The sequence below is a fragment of the Pectinophora gossypiella genome, chromosome 5, assembly GCF_024362695.1.
Source record: "Pectinophora gossypiella chromosome 5, ilPecGoss1.1, whole genome shotgun sequence".
NCBI lineage: Eukaryota > Metazoa > Arthropoda > Insecta > Lepidoptera > Gelechiidae > Pectinophora > Pectinophora gossypiella.
Genome location: NC_065408.1, coordinates 141,634 through 161,508, shown reverse-complemented (window position 1 = coordinate 161,508; position 19,875 = coordinate 141,634). Strand labels below are relative to the sequence as shown.

Below are 19,875 nucleotides of genomic sequence, written 5' to 3'. Positions count from 1 at the left end.
TATACGAGTGCTTCGTTCGAAGAGATTAGTAACCTGTAAGATGATAAGCTTGAACACAATGTAGTAACGCATAGTGACACCATTCATTGCACACATAGTTGAAAGCATATAGAAAAAAAAATAATAACAAAATTCTTTTTTTTTTTTTTTTAATAAAGGGTAGTCTTATATTGTCTGCCCCACTCGGATAGTCTCCGCGCGCTTCATTAGTTTAGGGCTCTGTTTGCGATATTTGCAGAACAGATTTGGGGTCTAGGGCGGGCGGGGGTTACTAATCTCTTCGAACGAAGCACTCGTATAATTACGATAGAACTTCACTTACAGGTAAGTTCGTTTAACCGTTAATTATACTTCGTGCTTCGTTCTCGAGATTAGTAACCTGTAAGATGATAAGCTTGAACACAATGTAGATGTTGAGAGCAGGTTCGGGAAATATCGCAGTAAAGAAAACTATAACGAAATGTAGATGAAATGTATAATTGTCTAGTACTTATTATTATAATGTGTCTAGATGATTACAAACTAAATAAAATTACAAATTATTATTTAATATAGCACAAGCCAACTCTGCCTCGTTTGTGGTCATGATGGTTCTATTGTAGAATTTTCCAAACGTGGTGGAGTTTTGACTCCAACTAGCAGTTTTTCGAATCTGGTCAATGCTAACCCCTGCGCTGTATGCCTGGGATGTGGCAGCGTGGCGCGTGCTATGTGCTGAAAAGATTGACACATCCACACCAGAATCTTTCAGTGTAGACTTAATCCAACGACTGAGTGTTTGTGTGGTGACGGCTTTATGAGGCCGCTTAAAACTGATAAAAAGGTAATCTGACTCTCTAATTGAGGCCGTTCTATTTATGTAGCTAATTAATGACTTGGCTGGGCAAATCCCAGGTTTTTGCAGAAAGAAAGGTAAGGTAAGGACTGGATTATTCGTACCGACTTTCGAAGTTTTGATGAGATCTGAAATTTTGATAACAATCTTATCTGGAAACATCTTAATGTTATAAATATTTATTTTCGACAGGGTTTGTACCCTATGGGCGGTAACCAGTGCCAGTAATGTTACACATTTTTTTGCAAGTTTTTCCATTGATATGGCCTCGTTAGGGTACAAGAGAGCCAGGTAATCTAGCACGCACCCAGTGTCCCAAGTGATATCGTACTTGGGAATAGTAGGTCTTAGCCTAAACACACCTTTGAAGAACCTTTGAATACGATAATCCGTCGATATATTGGGTCCTAAAATTAAGGACAAGGCTGCTCTACAGCAATTTAACGAACCATATTGATTGCCACTATTATATAAATCAGTAAGGAACTCCATGACTTTAAATATTGATGCATCGTATAAAGGTGTGTTATTTTGTTTACAAAAATCATACCATTTATTAATATAGGTGTTGTACTGTTTAAAAGATGAATCAGCTAAAGAACTAATCATTATATCTACTGCCGAGGCTGGTACGGACCGTCGCAATAGTGCTGCCCGGATAATATTCCGGCAGCCAGGGTAAGGTTCGAGTGAATGTTCCTCCTGCTGGAATGAGAAACGATTACATGGTCATTTGAACTGAACTCAAAAATATAGGACGTCAAAAGACTGTGGAAAATTGGGTACCAAGGTTGTGTGGGCCACAACGGGACGATCATGATACCGGTCGCTTTGTCGGCGATAATCTTGCGCAGTGTTTTAAGTATCATCGAAACCGGTGGGAAGGCATAAAAATATAGATTCTTCCAGCTTATCGTATATGCATCGATAGCGAAGGCGTCAGGGTCCCTGTGCCAAGATACGTACTTTTCACATTTCTTGTTCAGTCTACTGGCGAACAGGTCAATGTCTGGGGAACCAAACTGTGAAACTAACTGGTCAAAAGTAAAGTTTTCTACCTCCCATTCTATGTCTGGATGTGAACGTCGGGATTCAGTGTCAGCTACGATGTTTTCTTTAGATGGGACATATGAAGCCTTTATAAAGATTTTCCTATGTTCACACCATTGCCAGATCTGTCTAGCAATGTCAGTGAGATGTGGGAATTGAATCCCGCCCATGCGGTTAATGTAGGATAGCGCAGTAGCGTTGTCTATGCGAATTAAAACTTGACAATTTTCTAAATGTTTTGCAAAAATTTTAATCGCAAAGTAAGCAGCTAACAGTTTGAGATAGTTAATGTGCATCCCGCGCTCCGACTGTGACCAAGGCCCATTCGCGGTGTCACCCCCGCAGGCCGCGCCCCACCCCGTAGTTGAGGCGTCAGAAAATATTTCAACCGCGTAACAGTCGTCTCGAATACGGTGCGCAGGGCTCTCTATAGCACGTAGCCACCATTGAAAGTCCGAAAGTATGTTTTCCGGGATTTTCATATACCTGTCATAGTCATCATGAGGTTGTAAGTTTAAATACTTACACCGTTCTAACTGTTTTGTATATAACATTCCATATCCCACTGCGGGACACGCAGACACAAGAAGTCCTATAAGTTGAGCAAATTTTCTAATTTTACACCTAGTAATGTTTATGATTTTTTGTAACTCTGCTTTGATATGTGTTTTCTTTTCGGGGGGCAAAGTTATTTGCATAGTATGTGAATCCAAGATGAAGCCTAAAAATTTACATGATTTTGAAGGGGTCAACTGACTTTTTTCCCTATTGATTATAAAACCAAGAGCGGTAAGTAGATTAATAGTTGAGTTCACGTTGTAAGAGCATTCAAGATATGATCTTCCTAACAATTGAATATCGTCAAGGTATATTGTGGAAATATGTCCAGCTGCTCTAAGTAGACTGATTACAGGCTTCATTAACTTAGTAAAGATGTAAGGCGCTGTGTTCAACCCAAATGGTAGTACATTAAACTCATGAAGTTTATTGTTCCACATAAATCTTAAGTATTTACGAGAATCTTCGTGAATTTTTATTAAGAAATAGGCGTCCTTTAGGTCGACAGTGGCCATAAAACAGTCCTGTGACATTAGTTTAATTGATGTACGAATATCCTCTAGCTTAAAGTGACTTGTGTCAATAAACTTATTCAAGTTCTTTAAGTTTAATATAAAGCGCATTTGACCATTAGGTTTTGGGCGCAGGAAAACACTAGATATAAATTTATTGTCCTTCGCAGTGTTCGCATGCTGAAATGGCGCCGATACCTAGTAGGCTATTAATAGCCTCTTCAAAGCATTGCATTTCACTGCTAGAGTAGTTTGGGATCGGTTGTACATAATGTTGCACGACTGGTCGGGCAAAGATAATTTTATAACCTTGAATTGTATTCAAAATATTATGGTCGGAAGTGATAAGTGACCACTGCGAGTAAAACTGTGCTAGTTGTCCAGCGTACAGTACCGGGTCTAGCGGCGGCGGCGCGGCGGCGACGACGGCCTGGAGGCGGCGGCGCGCGTGCGGTTCGCCCACGTCGTCGTGGCAGGCACGCGGTTCTTCTGAGCCCCGGCTCCCGTCGGCCTGCGCTGCTGCTGCGGTGCTGGAGCTTTCCAGTTTAAACCTTTGTTTCCCTGAGGTTTCTGCGTTTGAACAGCAGATTTTTTCCCCACCTTGTTTATCACCTTAAGCTCGGCGCCCGATTTGTTTACTGCCTTAGCCGCTTTCAAGGTATCGGTTAAGTTTTCTCCGAAGAGATATTTATCCACTTTGGAAGTACTTAAGTTTTCTTTTAGATCCTTTTTAAGGGAAAACATTGCGAAGTTTCGTCTAGTGATGGATTCTGCATATTGGATGTCGCATAATAGGCGAGCAGTGTCCATCAATTTCTTAATGAGTTCGTGATCCTTATTTTTGACACTACTTATGTGGTCAGTCATTGCGGCCCCAAGGACTGTAATAGCCATGGCGAGTTGTTTCTGCCGGGCTTCAATAGCCTTATCCCTCTTGTACATACTATCGGGCAGAGCAGCTTTGATTTCGGCGTTGAGTATAGGCGCGCCGATAAGGCCGCAGTTACCCGGAATAGGATATTTGTCGACCAGTTCCTTCCGAACATTTTTATCTAACCCATTTGTCGCAAGGTGTTCGAAACGGGATGCTAGGTCCTTGTGTATATCCGGTCCATATTGTATGGTTGCAGAGGGGTCATCGCCGAGAATCTCTAACAATGCGCTGTCGAGGACGTTCTCTGCAGCAGGTGGGGTACTCGTGGTAGCCCGAGCTTCATCCACGGCGGCGGCGACGGCAGTGGCGGTCGCGGTCCTCTCAGCCACCGCGTAGGACGGTCCCGGTTCGACATCAGAGTTGGGTCCGTGTAGAGTGACGATCAACGCCGTCCGGTCGCGCCGATTTTCTTCGCCTAGATGACAAAATTATACACGTATAAAGATACGCGTCGTAACTAGGGGGTGGTATGACTCCCACAGAATCATACGTCAGCAAAATCCGAGATTACGAGATAGTCCCACAGACGTCTCTGTACCCGAAAATTAATGTAAGGTGTATTTCCCATAGAAAAACACGCAAACATATTTTAATTCCTGAGGAATTATTCGTGTGAACAAAAAAGGTGCCTAAATATCTATACCTATACCGTACTCGTGGAGGACTCCCAGAGAGTCAACCGGTTGAGCATAGTAGGTATGTGGTTATAAGTATCTAGGTACTTATATAATATATAATTATATATTTGAATCTGAGCACGTTGTGGCGGTGGAAAAACTCCCAAAGAGTTATCCGATTGCCGATTGTGCCGTAACGAAATTTGAATTTAGAACAGGCAGATTGTTGGTCATGTTTTGACCTTGACCTTGTTTTATGCAGTGGCGAGATAAACACCTAAAGTGTCTGACGAAGCCGTACATAATAAAAATTTAAATATCGAACTTGACGAAAATTATGGAAGTTTGTACTAAATACCTTGTGGGTTCTTCGAAGTAGGCGATGGTTCCCGTGACGACGCTTCCGACGATGATGATTCAATAACTCGAGCACGAGGTCTTCGTGAACGCATTATCATGCGTTCTAATGTTTTTAGACGTTTGTTAATGTGATTCACGTCACCAATATCCTCACTGTGTCTTTTGGACATTATTAGTTAGTAAAACTATTGTATTCTAAGAGTTTTTTCTCGAATTATAGGTCAATTATTTGAACCGTGCAGAATGGCGGAGCACACAAAAGCGAATGAAGCGCGCGGAGACTATCCGAGTGGGGCAGACAATATAAGACTACCCTTTATTAAAAAAAAAAAAAAAGAATTTTGTTATTATTTTTTTTTCTATATGCTTTCAACTATGTGTGCAATGAATGGTGTCACTATGCGTTACTACATTGTGTTCAAGCTTATCATCTTACAGGTTACTAATCTCGAGAACGAAGCACGAAGTATAATACTCTTTAAGTATGTAAGTAAATATTGAAACTGTGAGTCTAATTTCATATTGACCAGCACCTAGAGAATTTACTGCGATACCACCCACGGTATAAATTATGAAACCTGAAGAGTGGTGCGGATAAAGTTCTGGCTACGTAGCCAATGCCAAATAAAGCAAACCAATACAATAAGTCACTTAAAAAAAGATAATCTCGTGAAATGTTTGAGACACATAACAATAAAATGTGTTGTGTCAATCTTAATCTTTTTAGTTTGAGAATCACATGCATAATTTTTGAACTAGTCGTATTCCAATACTTGTCACTCAATGTTTCGTACTCAGGTACATTATCGTGTCAACGTAGTAGGTACTGCAGGATCTTGTATCCGGCCGTAATTGCTTTTGTAGCCGCTCGCATAAGGTGCATTCTATGTTGCATGTTGATGCAATGTATGACTAATGATCGCTTAGACAGCTTGGTGCCACAACAGGTTTATTCTTTTGTGCGTTTAGTAAGCGGAAACTCAATGTTTTATGTGAACATGCACAGTGTCTTACTGTGTCCGGGATTACACACCAAACCAACGATGACCTACTGTTTAATATTTTGTATACCCCTCAAAATTCGTATTTTGTACTAGTTTACGATCTAGGCTTCTTGGTAATATTACATATTATATATTTAGAAATTATAATGACTACTCTTAGTGTGTATTACCAGAATGCCAGGGGGCTACGCACTAAAACAAATTATTTCTATAGGAACGTTGTTATGAATGGTTATGATGTAATCTCGATAACTGAATCGTGGTTGTTAGACGGTATACTGGATAGTGAGTTATTCGATAATAGGTATTTGGTTTGGAGGCGAGATAGGAATTATAATTTAACGGGACAAAAGTTTGGTGGGGGAGTTCTCTTAGCTGTAAAACGTAATCTGGCCGCAGTTGAGAGACCGGAGTGGCAAAGTTCAGCAGAAGATATATGGGTAAGTGTCTCACTTAAAAAAGGGAGACTGGGGACTATCCATAAGTTACACATATGCACTCTTTATCTTTGTAATCAAAAGGGAGGGAACAGCTTTAAAACGCAACTCAGTAATTTCGTTAACAAATTATATGATATAATGTTGTCTCACCCTATGGACAAATTCATAATTCTGGGGGATTTTAATTTTGGAGATAATGTCGCATGGTTACGTGATGTGAGCTCGGAGGTAATGTGTCCGGTCGACATCTCGGGTGAACATTTGGTTAATTTCTTCGACATAATAAATACATGTAATTTGTGTCAATATAACGGTGAAGAGAACAACTCTAAGCAACGTATACTGGATCTAGTATTCTCAAATGACTTTTTATCGGTCAGAGCGTGTATGTCGTCCCTTGTGCCTGAAGATGAACACCATAAATCGTTGGTCATAGATGTACTTTATGCCGTTACTTTGAAAACGAAGGAAATGAATATTAGTAAATACTTGTACGGGAAGGGTGATTATTCAGCAATTACATCCGCTCTAGACAAGATCAACTGGTCTGACTTGCTCTGTTGTTCGTCTTTCAATGATGCGGTTAAGTACTTTTACGATAAATTGTATGAATACAGAGACAAATACATACCCCAAAAGCTTGTAACTTTGAGTACTTATCCTCCCTGGTATAACAGTGCACTTATTAAAATATTAAAAGAGAAAACTAAATATCATGATAGGCACAGAGTGTATGGAAATAGGTCTGACTATGTTACCTTTTCTTTGCTACGTGATCGAGCCGTGAAGGTTGAACGAAGTTGTTTTGACAGGTACATTGATAAAATTGAATCTGATATAATGCTCAACCCTAAGACATTCTGGTCGTATGTAAAGAGTAGAAGACAAGGCGTTGTATGTCCTAATAAAATGAATTACCAAAATACGTCATCTGATACTGGTGAAGGGATTAGTAACCTCTTTGCATCATACTTTCAATCCACATTTCTCACACCTCAATCTCAAATCTCCAATGGTATCAGTGATCGCAGCAATGAACAGACTTACAGTTCCTCTCACATTAGTTCCGTGGATGTGCAGTATTCGGTTGTGCTAAATCTCTTGAAATCGCTAGACCTAGCGAAATCAGGTGGTCCTGACACTATACCGCCTCTGTTCATTGTAAAGTGTGCTGATAGCCTAGCAACGCCACTCTGTATTTTATATCAGCGTTCGTTGACTGAAGGTATTGTCCCGGTCATTTGGAAATCTGCCTTTATTACTCCGGTTCACAAAAAAGGAAATAAATCTAATGTCGAAAACTATCGTCCTATTTCAAAATTGTGCCTTTTTGCTAAGATTCTAGAGCGCATTGTACATTCTAATCTTTACGCGGCTCTTAAGTGCTCCTTCGACGAATGTCAGCATGGTTTTTTGAATGGGCGCTCTACAGTTACTAACCTGGTTTTGGCTAATGAGTTTATCACGGGTGGTATGGACCAGGGCTCGCAAGTTGATGTAGTATATACCGATTATAGTAAATGCTTTGACCGTATTGATCACACAATCCTTTTAAAGAAATTATTATTTGCTGGTGTGCATGGAAGTTTGTACCGTTGGTTTACATCATATATTCAAAACCGCAGTCAAGCTGTTGTTCTCCGGGGTTATACATCCTCTTGGACCCCTATACCATCTGGTGTACCACAAGGATCGATACTGGGCCCCATCTTATTTATTATCTTTATATCTGACGTTAAACATTGCTTTCAGCACTCTAGGATCCTCCTCTTTGCCGATGACATGAAAATTCTGAAAACAATAGACAACACCAACGATTCACATAAACTTCAAACAGACCTTTGTAGATTTCAAGATTATTGCCGTTTAAACCTACTCGATCTTAATATACAAAAATGTTCTTACATAACCTTTAGTCGCAAAGTTGTGTCAATTGATGCGGGTTATACCCTTCACGGTCAGTCTATAACTAAAGTGGATAAAATGAGGGATCTTGGGGTGATTCATGACCGTAAACTGCTATTCGAGGACCATATTGATAGCGTAGTACAAAGAGCTAATAAGGCTCTGGGTTTCATTATGCGTACCTGTAGTGAATTTCGTAAATTAAAATCTATAAAAATTATTTATTGTGCTTTTGTACGTAGTATTCTTGAGTACGCATCACAGGTTTGGAATCCACAATATGAAACCTATATAAACCGAGTTGAAAATATTCAGAAACGGTTTATGCGTTATCTGGACTTTAAGGCACGAGTCTATACATCTGGCTATCTGGAACGCTGCAAGAGATATCATTTCCTACCGCTTGTACTAAGACGAAAGGTCACCGACATAGCACTTCTAATGAACATAGCCAATGGTTCTATTGATTGTCCGGAACTTTTGTCTAAATTGCATTTACGCGCAAATATTCGTAGTTTGAGGCAACGTCCTATTTTATGGGCACCTTTTGCGAGAACTAACTATAGGCATAATACCTACTTGATACGATCTATTGACAGTTTTAACAGCTTACCACCTGAGTACGATCTAGACTTGTTTTGTTCTAAAGTATCCATGATGCGACAAAAAATTGCGAAAACTTTCTTTGAGACACAAGTGACTTATTAGCCCTAGTTTGAGAACGTCAAATGTTTGTACCTACCTTACTTAACATGCTTTAACCTATTTACTTACTTCTTGATTTTTATAATTGTAAAAGGGTAAATAACTTAGCCACTATTAGGTGGAGACTTGTAATTAGCCTTTAGTTATTGTCTGGTTATTATGTTGAAAATGTATATGGCCGTAAGTCTTCCTCAAAATAAATAAATAAAAAAAAAAAAAAAAAATGTATATAGCCTTAGAAGAAAGTTCTGAAAGTGGCGGAGAAGTTGCCTATAATAATAAAGTTAGGCCGAACATTAAGCAAGCCAGTGTCCGTGACAGCGAGATGGTAATTAACGCGGTATCTCGATGTAACGCGTCCAGTTTGGGCAGCGGCGCGGGCGCAGGCCGCCGACCCCGACTGAACCCACAGTACTGCACACTGCTGGGATTTCCCACTTCATAGTCATTCCGACTGTTTATCTATTTATTGATTCAAAAAATATACTTACACAATAGGTGACCTTAACATCTATAGTCAAAAAATTGGTTAAATACATTAAGATTTGGTATGTAAAATATTGCTACAAACTATAACATTAGTACGCCTTAGTTTATAGGTAGAACTTACTGGAGACTATTGAATGTATACTCATTGATTACCATGTTTCAAGCAAATAAATAATATTTTATTTCTATTATATGCTACAGTCGATATAAGGTTATTAATGATCTCTAATAATGTATTTGTTTTGATAGTCATTGCCAAGTTAGTTGCAAACTATCACATACCACACAGCGTTTATTTAGTCGTAACCTTTGAATGTTTATATCATGCGTGATGTGAAAACTGAAGTACTTTAAAGTGACTTTCTATAGGCATAGAGTATGGCTAACTTTCACAATACATCGAGGTGGTGAAGTTCAATGGTCAATTTGCTAAATAACCGTATATGTCTTAGGGTCAAGAACTGAAGGGTGCACGCCCATACGAGCCAGGTCGCGGACCGTGACGGAGAGTGCTATAAAATGTACCGTTCACTCGCATTAAAACAAATGCTAAACTGACTGTAAAGGAATTCGTCGATGCCGCCATCTATCTCCAGTTTCTTTTTTTTAATGAAAAGGGTGATGAGTACTTTCACAATGTTTAAGAATGTTTTTACATCGTAATTACTTGCCCTCAACACAGCTCCAACGTTGTTGAGTTGCTGATATTTATTTCTAGTCGTTAATTAATTCGTCTGTGATCTGGCCAACTGAAGTATTTGATTTTTTTGACAATTGTACAAGGTGCAAATCCGCAGATAGGTAGCAAGAGCAAGTTAGCAAGATCAGCAACGAATTGGTAGTACCATACAGTATGATCAACTTTAGTTGAAACTAACTTATAGTACCTGTTATGTTAACTCTAGAGTTGTATAGTCGTCAAGAGAAGATGCATTACAAGACGACAAACATGAAATTATACTTACACGATTCCGTTACCTGATCGTGAGGTATTAATTGCCCTCTACAATTTGAGGTGTTTATCTGTATAGAGAACCAGTACTTACCAAACCGCCTCTACAGCTGCGCGATAAGCTTTCAAGCCAGATACCGCTCAGAGTGACATGGTAACACATCATTTTCATTCTAGTTGTGTAGATTGCAATCGTGCGGACAGGAGAATGAGCGCGGCTTGCGTCACCGTCTCTATTGCCGCCACCGGGGGGGGGGATCGCCGATCGCCAGCTCGATAATATCAATTATTAAGAGATAGCTACCGCCGTTTTGTTTTCCAATTAGACCGACCGGCTGCGGCCATTTGTAGCGACCGGTTACTGACAACCCAAACTTTATCATCCGCCACTCACTGTCAGGTGCACACGTGACGTCCTCCTTTCAGTTAACCTCACTTATCCACACATATCTTCCCCTATACTCTTATGTTTATTACGTTGTATCCTATAAAAATCTACTTAATACTTATCTATCAGAAGTCGATAGTTATTTTAGTGGACCTGATTCTACCGTTCAATTTTAGATATGACGCAAACAGCGCCAAGTTAAATATCCACCGGGCCAAGAATAAAAAAACAGAAACCTGTACAGATGCGAGTGGCAGGGTTTCGTCATACTGGTCCTAGTGTCAACCGGACGGCGGAGTCGCACAACTAACCATTCTATTTAAAGCTGCCACTGTGTGGTGCTATATGATCAGTCAACAGCTTCAATAGATAACAATCTACGAGTTAAAAACCTGTACCGATAAATAACTACGCCAAAGATTTTTGGTCTTCTTCAGAACATGTTCTTTAGACCAAAACCGAAATAAACTAAAGATGAAAGATGATGAACAATTACTGATGCTCTCGCAAACAGATGTAGGCAACTTAAAACAACGGAAAAAAATAGATTACTTATCTATAAATACAAAAGCTTCTTGGCTTCCTATGACATAGGTAGTCCCAAGTAGCGATCGCCCACAAGCGATCTAAGCGAGCGACATCGACTCCGGTCGTGTCGACGCGGGAGTCGGGGCTACGACGCCCGCGACTTCAAGGGCTGAACGGAGACTAGATTTGTGGATGATCACACAACGACGTGAAAGGCTATGCAAAAATATATCAAGTAATACACGTTACTTGTACAAGGAAAATTAAACGACAAATACAACAACCAATAATCGCTTAATAACTAGAGCTATCATGTTTATACTCACAAGAAGCCGTACCATAAATTAACACAAATACAAGAACGGAAGCTATTAACACGTTAAACAATACGAAATTATATTGATTTGAATAATCGAATATTGAATCTAATTCTACGAGCAATAGTTTATATTTTATCGATCAATAACTGTCCGGTCAGCTCTTGAGTCCGCTGTTGTCGAAAATGTCCACGACAAGTGGATCGCGCACACCGGCGCCCGCGCACACCTACACACGCACACACGCGCGAGCTCCACGAGACAAATGTCAAAGCAAACGGCACATAGCGATCGGCAGCTAGTTGGTGTAATGTATTGTAGAATGTTTGCCCACTTAACTCACCGGGTTTACTTTCTTTTAGGCTCTGCCAAAACCAACTCAGTGTACCCTTGAAGCTAACGGGTATATTATTCCCGTTATACTCATGCTAGGTGTACGCCCTATCATTTTGGCCAGACGTAATCATCGGCGAACAGATAATTAATTATACGTTATCGAACGTCCAAAACCCATTAATTTGGCAACTGGCAATATACCAGAGACAAAATCGTAAAATTTTATGTCCGCACGGACAAGGTCTAAACGATTCTTTAAGTAATGAGTGATTTATGTTATTATCTGCCGAATGATTATCATAACATCTGATATTAGAGGGAAGAATAGAAACTTGATATTATGTTGAACTTGTGAACGTCGTGCGATTCCGCGTTCTATACAATTAGTAACGTCGTTTGTAGTTTACAATATCATTTGGTGAACAAGCATTGGTTTTAGTTTGACTCACCTATTATCCCATAAATTCCCATCAGCTTTCTCTAAACTAAATTCCGTTATATGAAGTGGGTTCCCCACGGTGTTCAATTTTCGTAAGCATTTAGTGTGAGTGGTGAAGTGCGTGTTGTTCGGTGTGGTGCGAGGTGTGTGCAGGTTGTGGTGCGTTGCGCCCACGCATGCCCTGCTCGTCCCCGGCTCCACCGCGTCACCAAGGTGTGAACTCCTCTGTTCCATCACACTCTCTTTTTTATTGTTCTCACAACTTTATTGGCACTTTATGGTCTCCGATGACATTACCTAAAACATTAACATTGGTTTTGGCGAGCTTTATATCTTTATAACACTACATTTGATCGCGTCTCCTCATAAGTTGACTATTTTATAGCTCGCGTCAAACTCGATGTCTTCTTTGTTGTCTCTGAGGACTGTTAGAACGACGTTTCATGCTATTTTGTTAGATATTGTGTTATTTACGAAGCATGATCTGCCATCGGAGCTCACTCTACTTATCATCTGCAATTTCGTAGGCGTTGGCTCCTGGGATGGTCTTTACTTTTGTTTCGAGTGCTTTTGCTGTTTTGTGGAAAAACTAAATATTGGTATTAGGTGGGCTGCTGGCTGCTGGTTTCTCTAAGCTAGTGTCATTGCACTTGGTGTGTGTTTGTGCAGCGTGTGTAATGGCGCGCGCCGGTGGCATTACGCGCGCAAATATTGGCCGCCGCGCGGACGCCGCGCAAGGTCGTCCACGACAAACACCAGCCGGAATGCTTTTACTACTGCCTCTTTAGCCCATTCAGGTTCTGGCCACTTTAGACTGGAGAGACCTTGGTTTTATGGAGTCGTCTTATTAATGACGACGTGGAGTCGCAGCTCTCAGCTCCAGTAGTCGGTGGTCACGTTTATCAGGTGTATTTTTATCATGTGCAGGTTGTGACGGGACGCACGAGTATAAATATTCCGTTATCGCGCGGGCGACGCGAGCTTATTACCCGCCCTCTATCCGATTTCATGAGTTAATCTGTACGACGCAGCGCGAGAACACTGTGGACGTTACCACACATGGGCATCTGTAATTTCTGAGTTACATGACTGTTGTCAAGATGTTCTTACCATTGAAATCAACTAACACAGTCAGAAAATATTGAGTTGTACATGTTACAAGAATCATAAAATATTATAAGTAAATTTCAAGGAGCTAGTAAAAACGATAACAGCTCATTCGCAAAGCGAGATGTACCAATGTGAATAAACATTGACTTCGCAAACAACCAATGAGTCATGTCTCAAATAATATTTATAAAATAAGTCCACACTAAGCCATCCAAGAAATGATTGAAAGTAAGCAGTGATCAGATTAAGTCGGCGGCGCGGCGCGCGCGCATGTCGGGATGTCGCCGACGAGTGTGACAACGCAGTGTACACCACGAGTTTGTAGAAGACAACTGATGAAACAATATTGATGAACAAAGCTGGCCCATTTCTCAAGCGGCTCGGAGTTTGTTCCCATGATTATGAGGATGACGGTGCGGTGACAAGTGCGCGGTATCACAGCCGCGGTTACTGTTTGCCGTACAAACATGCTGCGCCTGCGCTGCCGCCGCGCCGCCTCGCACCAAACATACGCGCATCTTTGAGCTGCCGTGTTGTGTTCACAAAGATTAAATAGTCTATAATACTTACACAACCAATGAATATGATTTGCCTTATTTATCTCGGACGCTGCTACTGAACAAATGACTGACATCTGAACGGTAACTCTTATATCAAGTTGCTGAAAGAACATAATCAGAATCATTTATTCAACGTAATTGTCATGGATAAACTTGTTAAAGATCAATGCAACATTTTGAATCTGCGTTGTTTCGCAAGGTGTTATGGTTGAGGAGAAGAAATGACACGAAACGGCAACAGCAATACATCTCTTAAATCAATATTAATTAAGGTAAGCATTTCAGTTTGCGGGCTGCTGTTGAAAATACACGTTAATAAAGGTACCATAATTGGTTTTTAGTATTGCGGAGTCCTATTATAGACGTAAGACCGAATGTTCTTTTAAAATCCAAAACCCATTGTTTAACTATTGTGTCTGGAAATCTCGGCGTTAAGAGGTTAAGATTTCCTCTTTTTGTGTCACTATTATAATCTAGCCCTAGCTAGGTGTTGTTTGTTACGCTTTTTTATTAGATTCTGCTCTGTACATAAATAGTAGGTACTTACAGAGGTTAAGCATCTACCGGAGAGACCACTCTCTGCACTTATTTGTTCTGAGCGAGTCATCGTTAGTTCACAGTTAGAGGTTGAAACAAACCATGTTTAATTATCCCGAGTGTCGCCGTGTTGACTGTAGCGCCTACTGCCGCGCCGCCGCTAGTTCCGAGAACACCAATATCACCGGTTATATGGAAACCATCATTAACATGCGTGAGAATACAATTCGTATTAGAATCTAATAACATTATTCACACGCGTGAAACCAAATACGCAGGGCCGGCGTGGTCGAGTGTCCGCGCCGTATTTATCACTTCCGCGCGCCGGCGACATCGGTAATTGAGCGGTCAAACCGAGCCCATAAGTCGCGGAACCTATCCAGTTACACAACCCTAGCCCATTCACATCTCACACTTAACAAATTTCGCCTTTTGAACGGTACTGTCGTCCTCCCTCTCCGACCGTTCCCGAGAGAGGGGGACGGCGAGCACCGCGGCAGGTGGACTGACCACCGGTCAATAGGGCTATCAAATTACCTAAGATGTGAACCAATGGGAAATTTATCGGCTCGGCCGAAGCTTGTAAAGTAACGCGGTAGAAGAGACACTAGCATAAATAAAAGTGACCGTTGTAGGTATTGACGCCAAACCGAGTCATTGTCGATCATGTGAATGGAATTAATTTGAATTGTATCGACTGACTTAAGCAGGGTCGCCGGTCGGCGGGTCACTGCGAAGGGCGCTCTAGTCGCACCATTGTTTCCATCAGTTTCTTCCTGGATTTAATTTTATTTTTATTTAAGTAGGCAGTCCATTGAATAGCAATGCGTCGTTTGTAAACGGCAATATGACTGTTGTTCGTTGCATGACAGTTGCAAATATTCATTAAATTATTCGGAGCTTCAAGTTTTTTGTAAGATTTCAGATATCCTGCGGATGATTGATAATGCAATCAAAGTGCACATCTGTAGGTGCGTGAGTCATAGAGCGGCTTGAGTTATGGAGGACAGTTAATCGAAGCCGCAGTGTGTTGTAAGCTGGTGCTGGTTAATTCGGCGTAGCAGCACGCCGCCATAAATTGTGCGCGCGGGCGCAGCGTGGCGTCCTCCGCGCCGCCGCCGCCACCGCCGCCGCCAATCTCGTTGAGCGGACTTAGATATTTTAATACCAGCACGGCAACCCCGCGTCGTGACCACGGATTACGCCGGCCGGAGAGATCACACAAAATCGTGATTCACTTGTATCACTAAAAAATTGCTCCTCTATTTACTATATAGCCATTACTTTTGACAATTATTAATAGATCTGTTCATCATTAAAATGGCAATATTTGGTCACAATGTTATTGTACGAACTATCCTCGTGCTCTCCTGCGAGCTCCACAATGCTGCCTGAATAGATGAACAGTTGCGCAAATCGAATTCAAATCCAGTTGATTGCTTAATACTGATTCCCATGTTCGGAAATTGAACATTTTGAAATCTAAGCAAAGCTCAGTGCGATCATAGTCACATCAAACGACCAATAATTTGGAATCAACAGCCCCGGTAGCCAAATAACTCGCTCTAATCCGTGTCGAATCTGTAGAGATTTTATAAATTTCAATAATACCACCGATACGATGATCAGAATAGTTCCATAAAGTCGGTTCAGTCGGAGTGGGCTCTTTTTTTTGTGTGGGAACATTTCGTTTTTCAATCACAAGCTAACCTTTTTACGGTGGTGGAGTCCGGCGATAAATATCGAAGGTTACGGCCGCGGCCGGCTTTGAAGTACCGTTTTACCCCGAAACACGAGCGAGCCGCGCGCCGCCGCGACGCGCGACATCCACCACAACATACGCACACGTTAGCGTCCTCCGCCTTGCCTTGCACGTGCCGACCTGCGAAAATTAAAAAGTCGTCCTCGTTTTAAGTTTACTTAATTAATACATATTTAAATATTACATATTTAAATCGCAGGCTCAAAGTATTAAATAAAAATATTTCATTAATTATTAAACTAATCGAGGTGATTGTATCAATAATAGAGAGTAGAATATTTGAGAAAATCTACAATTTATGAGTGTTGCGCGGTGTGCACGCGCCGTCTCGCGACTAGGATGTGCCCCACATCGGCGACATTAGCATCCTTTTCACTCGTCTGCTGTCACTGGTGTGAGGCGTCATTGTTGCTGTCATTTAAGTACCTACCAGTAGTAAGTGACTACTTACACTACACAAATTAGAACATATCCAGTAATAAGAGGCACCTACCTCGTCTGAATAAATGGTACCTATATAATGATATATATATCATTAATTTTATTATTAAGTATGTGCATACAGGTTCGTTGAAACTTGTTTAGGTAGCTGATGATACCTAGATCGAAACAGTGATATTTTGATTCCGTTAGTAGATATTAGATAGGTACACAGCTTTATGTATCGTAACAGTTTTATTTTTAAATAATTGTAACTTACCTGCATACAACTTATTCCCGTAAGAGTTCAACGAAATCAAAGCATTCTTAATTGTAGTTGCAAATTACCGTCAACATAATTATTATATTATATCCTTAAGCACATGCACATAGGTAGGTGTGCGTCGTGTGGTGTTAGTGAGGAGTACTTGTAGGTATGTTTTAGTGGAGGTGGTGGGAGGTGCCCGCTGCAGCCAGCCTGGGTGACTCTTGACTTCGTGGCTAAGCTTCATAATATAATTGAGCCGAACAAAATCCGGGCGAGGATTACCATACAATGGGCAGCAGTTCCGCCGCGCGGGTCGCCGGGCCAAAAAAACAGCCCCGCTTCGCGCGGCAACGCAACGACGCAATCAGACGCGCCGACGACGCCAATATCAGCTTTAACGTGAACAATGTGGAGCTATATTGGTGTGCGTGCGCCGCTGCATACGATGTTTGCTTGCGGCCGGGAGGCTGGCAGGCGTCCGTCGAGGCAGCCCATCATGAGCCGACGACTGTTTGACGAGTGACAAGTGGAAAAAACGCGAGTGTAAGTTACCTAGCGGCCGCGACCCGGCCGGCGCGGGCCGCGGTTGAGTTATAGCGAAGTTTTTGTGGCCGGTGTCTCTCCGCTGCGCTCCCCTGATCGATGTCCTTTGTTTACTCTTCTGTCTCGGATGAGATCTTAGCGTTAAGCTTTTTGACGTTTCAACTCTTTTTCTTGTTCGTTGGAATTTCTGCTGAGCCTAAGCGGACTACTGATTAACATTTTATCTCCATTTGCAGTTGAAGTTTCTTTCAACGGTTTCCATGAAGACAACAGAAGTAAAAACATGGAGGACGATTTTATTTATTTCGCGGGACATATGTATTCGTGAAGCAATGATGCCTTATACAGAGATTTGTGGGAATATTTTCTTATATGACTTCATTAAAGATACCAGTCGTCCTCTTGTCTTATAGAGATCTCCTTTCATAGTACAACTATTCTCGTCATATAGGGCTGAACGAAGGAGTAGCATAAATTATGCTTTCAGTAATGACGTTACTTAGAAATTGTCCAAGACACTCGATGCGTACTTTCACGGCGCGCACGTCGGCGGCGGTGACGACGCATGCGCGGTGGACGCGTCGCATCCGGGTGCGCACACGTCCGACGCGCGTCGCCGCTGTCACAACGCACAGAGCAGGTCATTTTCACCGTCCTCGTAGATTTCACCAGTTTTCTACATGCGTAAGTGCAGTTGATTAAAATTGATCAAGTTTTATTCTTCACATTAGATACAAGGTTTTAAATTAATTTCTCTCAGTTTCTAAATTATCCTTTAAAGTATTCTTTAACTGAGGTTTTTTTTTTCTACATTTTTGAATAAATATTTATAAATTAGAATATCACAAGAATGTATTGTAATAGCTTACTTTTCTTTAGTTAATATTGACGGTTATTGCCTTAAGCTCAGTGGTAGCTGCGGTCGTCACTTCATGTGTCCAAAACAATTAAAGATTGTTAGGTTTGCATCTGTGACGCGGCAAAATCTGAGCTCTTCAGTGTATGTTCATTTCAACCCCTGGACAATATGAAACAAAAACACATCGCAGTCTGAGCCGCAGTGTTGACAACACTTATAAATATGGCAGTTGGAGGATCATGATGTATGTATGTGCGTGTGTGGGTATATGTATGAGTGTGTATGTGTGTATATGAGTGTGCACAAGTCCGGTAGCTAGATATCCTCGTGATTACCGGCGGCGCGACGTGACTGCACTGCTGATGCGTCGCGACACTCATTGATAAAAATAACGCTCCTCCGCGGACCAGAGTCGAATCACAGATTACTTCACGATTCCTAATACTAGTAGATACAGTTTATAGTCCAACTTAATGGTCGTGTAATATTAAAACATCCTAAAAATACATCTTGTTCTATAAATCAAAAATGAAAACAAAAACGGTCCTTGAATTTTATCCACCAAAGAACACAAAACAAATGGACATTATTGACGGCAATTTTGCTCATCACATGATAAGGTGACAACGTTGGTTTAACATTAAGCTCGGAGAAGCGTGGGGACGTAGCCATGACTACCCCAATCGGGATGTAATCGTGAACTATTGTAAGACTAAAGAAAAACAAAATAAGTATTAGGTACAAAATACATTATGTATATTCATACTTTTGTCTACACTACCCAATAAACAGTAAGTATATACTTACGCAAAAATACTTTTAACTTCATAAAATCCGAGATTACAATAGCAATGAGGGATTTTCCAGACTACGTTAATCAAAACCAATAGGCATAGATGGCGCTGTAAAGATGTTCCTTTGTTTAACGTTCTAATTTCATGGATAACCGACATAATGCCTATTTTATCTTTGTTTTAGGGTATAAATGATGACTCTTTTGATTACACCTAGGCACAATTACATCTTCCACCTATTATTATTCTGATCAAAATAAAGACAAGCAATATAGGTAGCAAGATAATTGTATATAATGTGATCCAAATATCCAGCAACATCATCATCATCATCAACCCATTAACGTCCCCACTGCTGGGGCACGGGCCTTCCCTATGGATGGATAGGGAGATCGGGCCTTAAACCACCACGCGGGCCCAGTGCGGATTGATGGTTATTAACGACTGCTAAATGCAGCCGGGACCAACGGCTTAACGTGCCTTCCGAAGCACGGAGGAGCTCGAGATGAAAACTTTTTTTTTGTGGTCACCCATCCTTTGACCGGCCTTTGCGAAAGTTGCTTCAATTATTTTTATATATGCGTCTGCCATTACATTGTATTTTTGAATAATTATGTACTGCGAAAATAGGTAATTACCATGTTAAATCTAAA

The 19,875-nt window shown here is 41.1% G+C and overlaps 1 protein-coding gene across 1 annotated transcript; it reads right to left on the bottom strand.

The window, feature by feature from the left end:
• Positions 1 to 492: 492 nt before the first annotated feature.
• LOC126366907 (uncharacterized) lies at positions 493 to 12,603 on the bottom strand. The gene is made up of 5 exons (XM_050010251.1): positions 12,380 to 12,603; positions 4,865 to 5,025; positions 3,807 to 4,304; positions 3,350 to 3,567; positions 493 to 1,540 (listed from the first exon to the last, which is right to left on the bottom strand). The coding sequence occupies exons 1-5, from the start codon at positions 12,601 to 12,603 to the stop codon at positions 533 to 535; spliced, it is 2,109 nt and encodes a 702-aa protein (XP_049866208.1). The 3' UTR covers positions 493 to 532.
• Between the last annotated feature and the right edge of the window lie 7,272 nt (positions 12,604 to 19,875).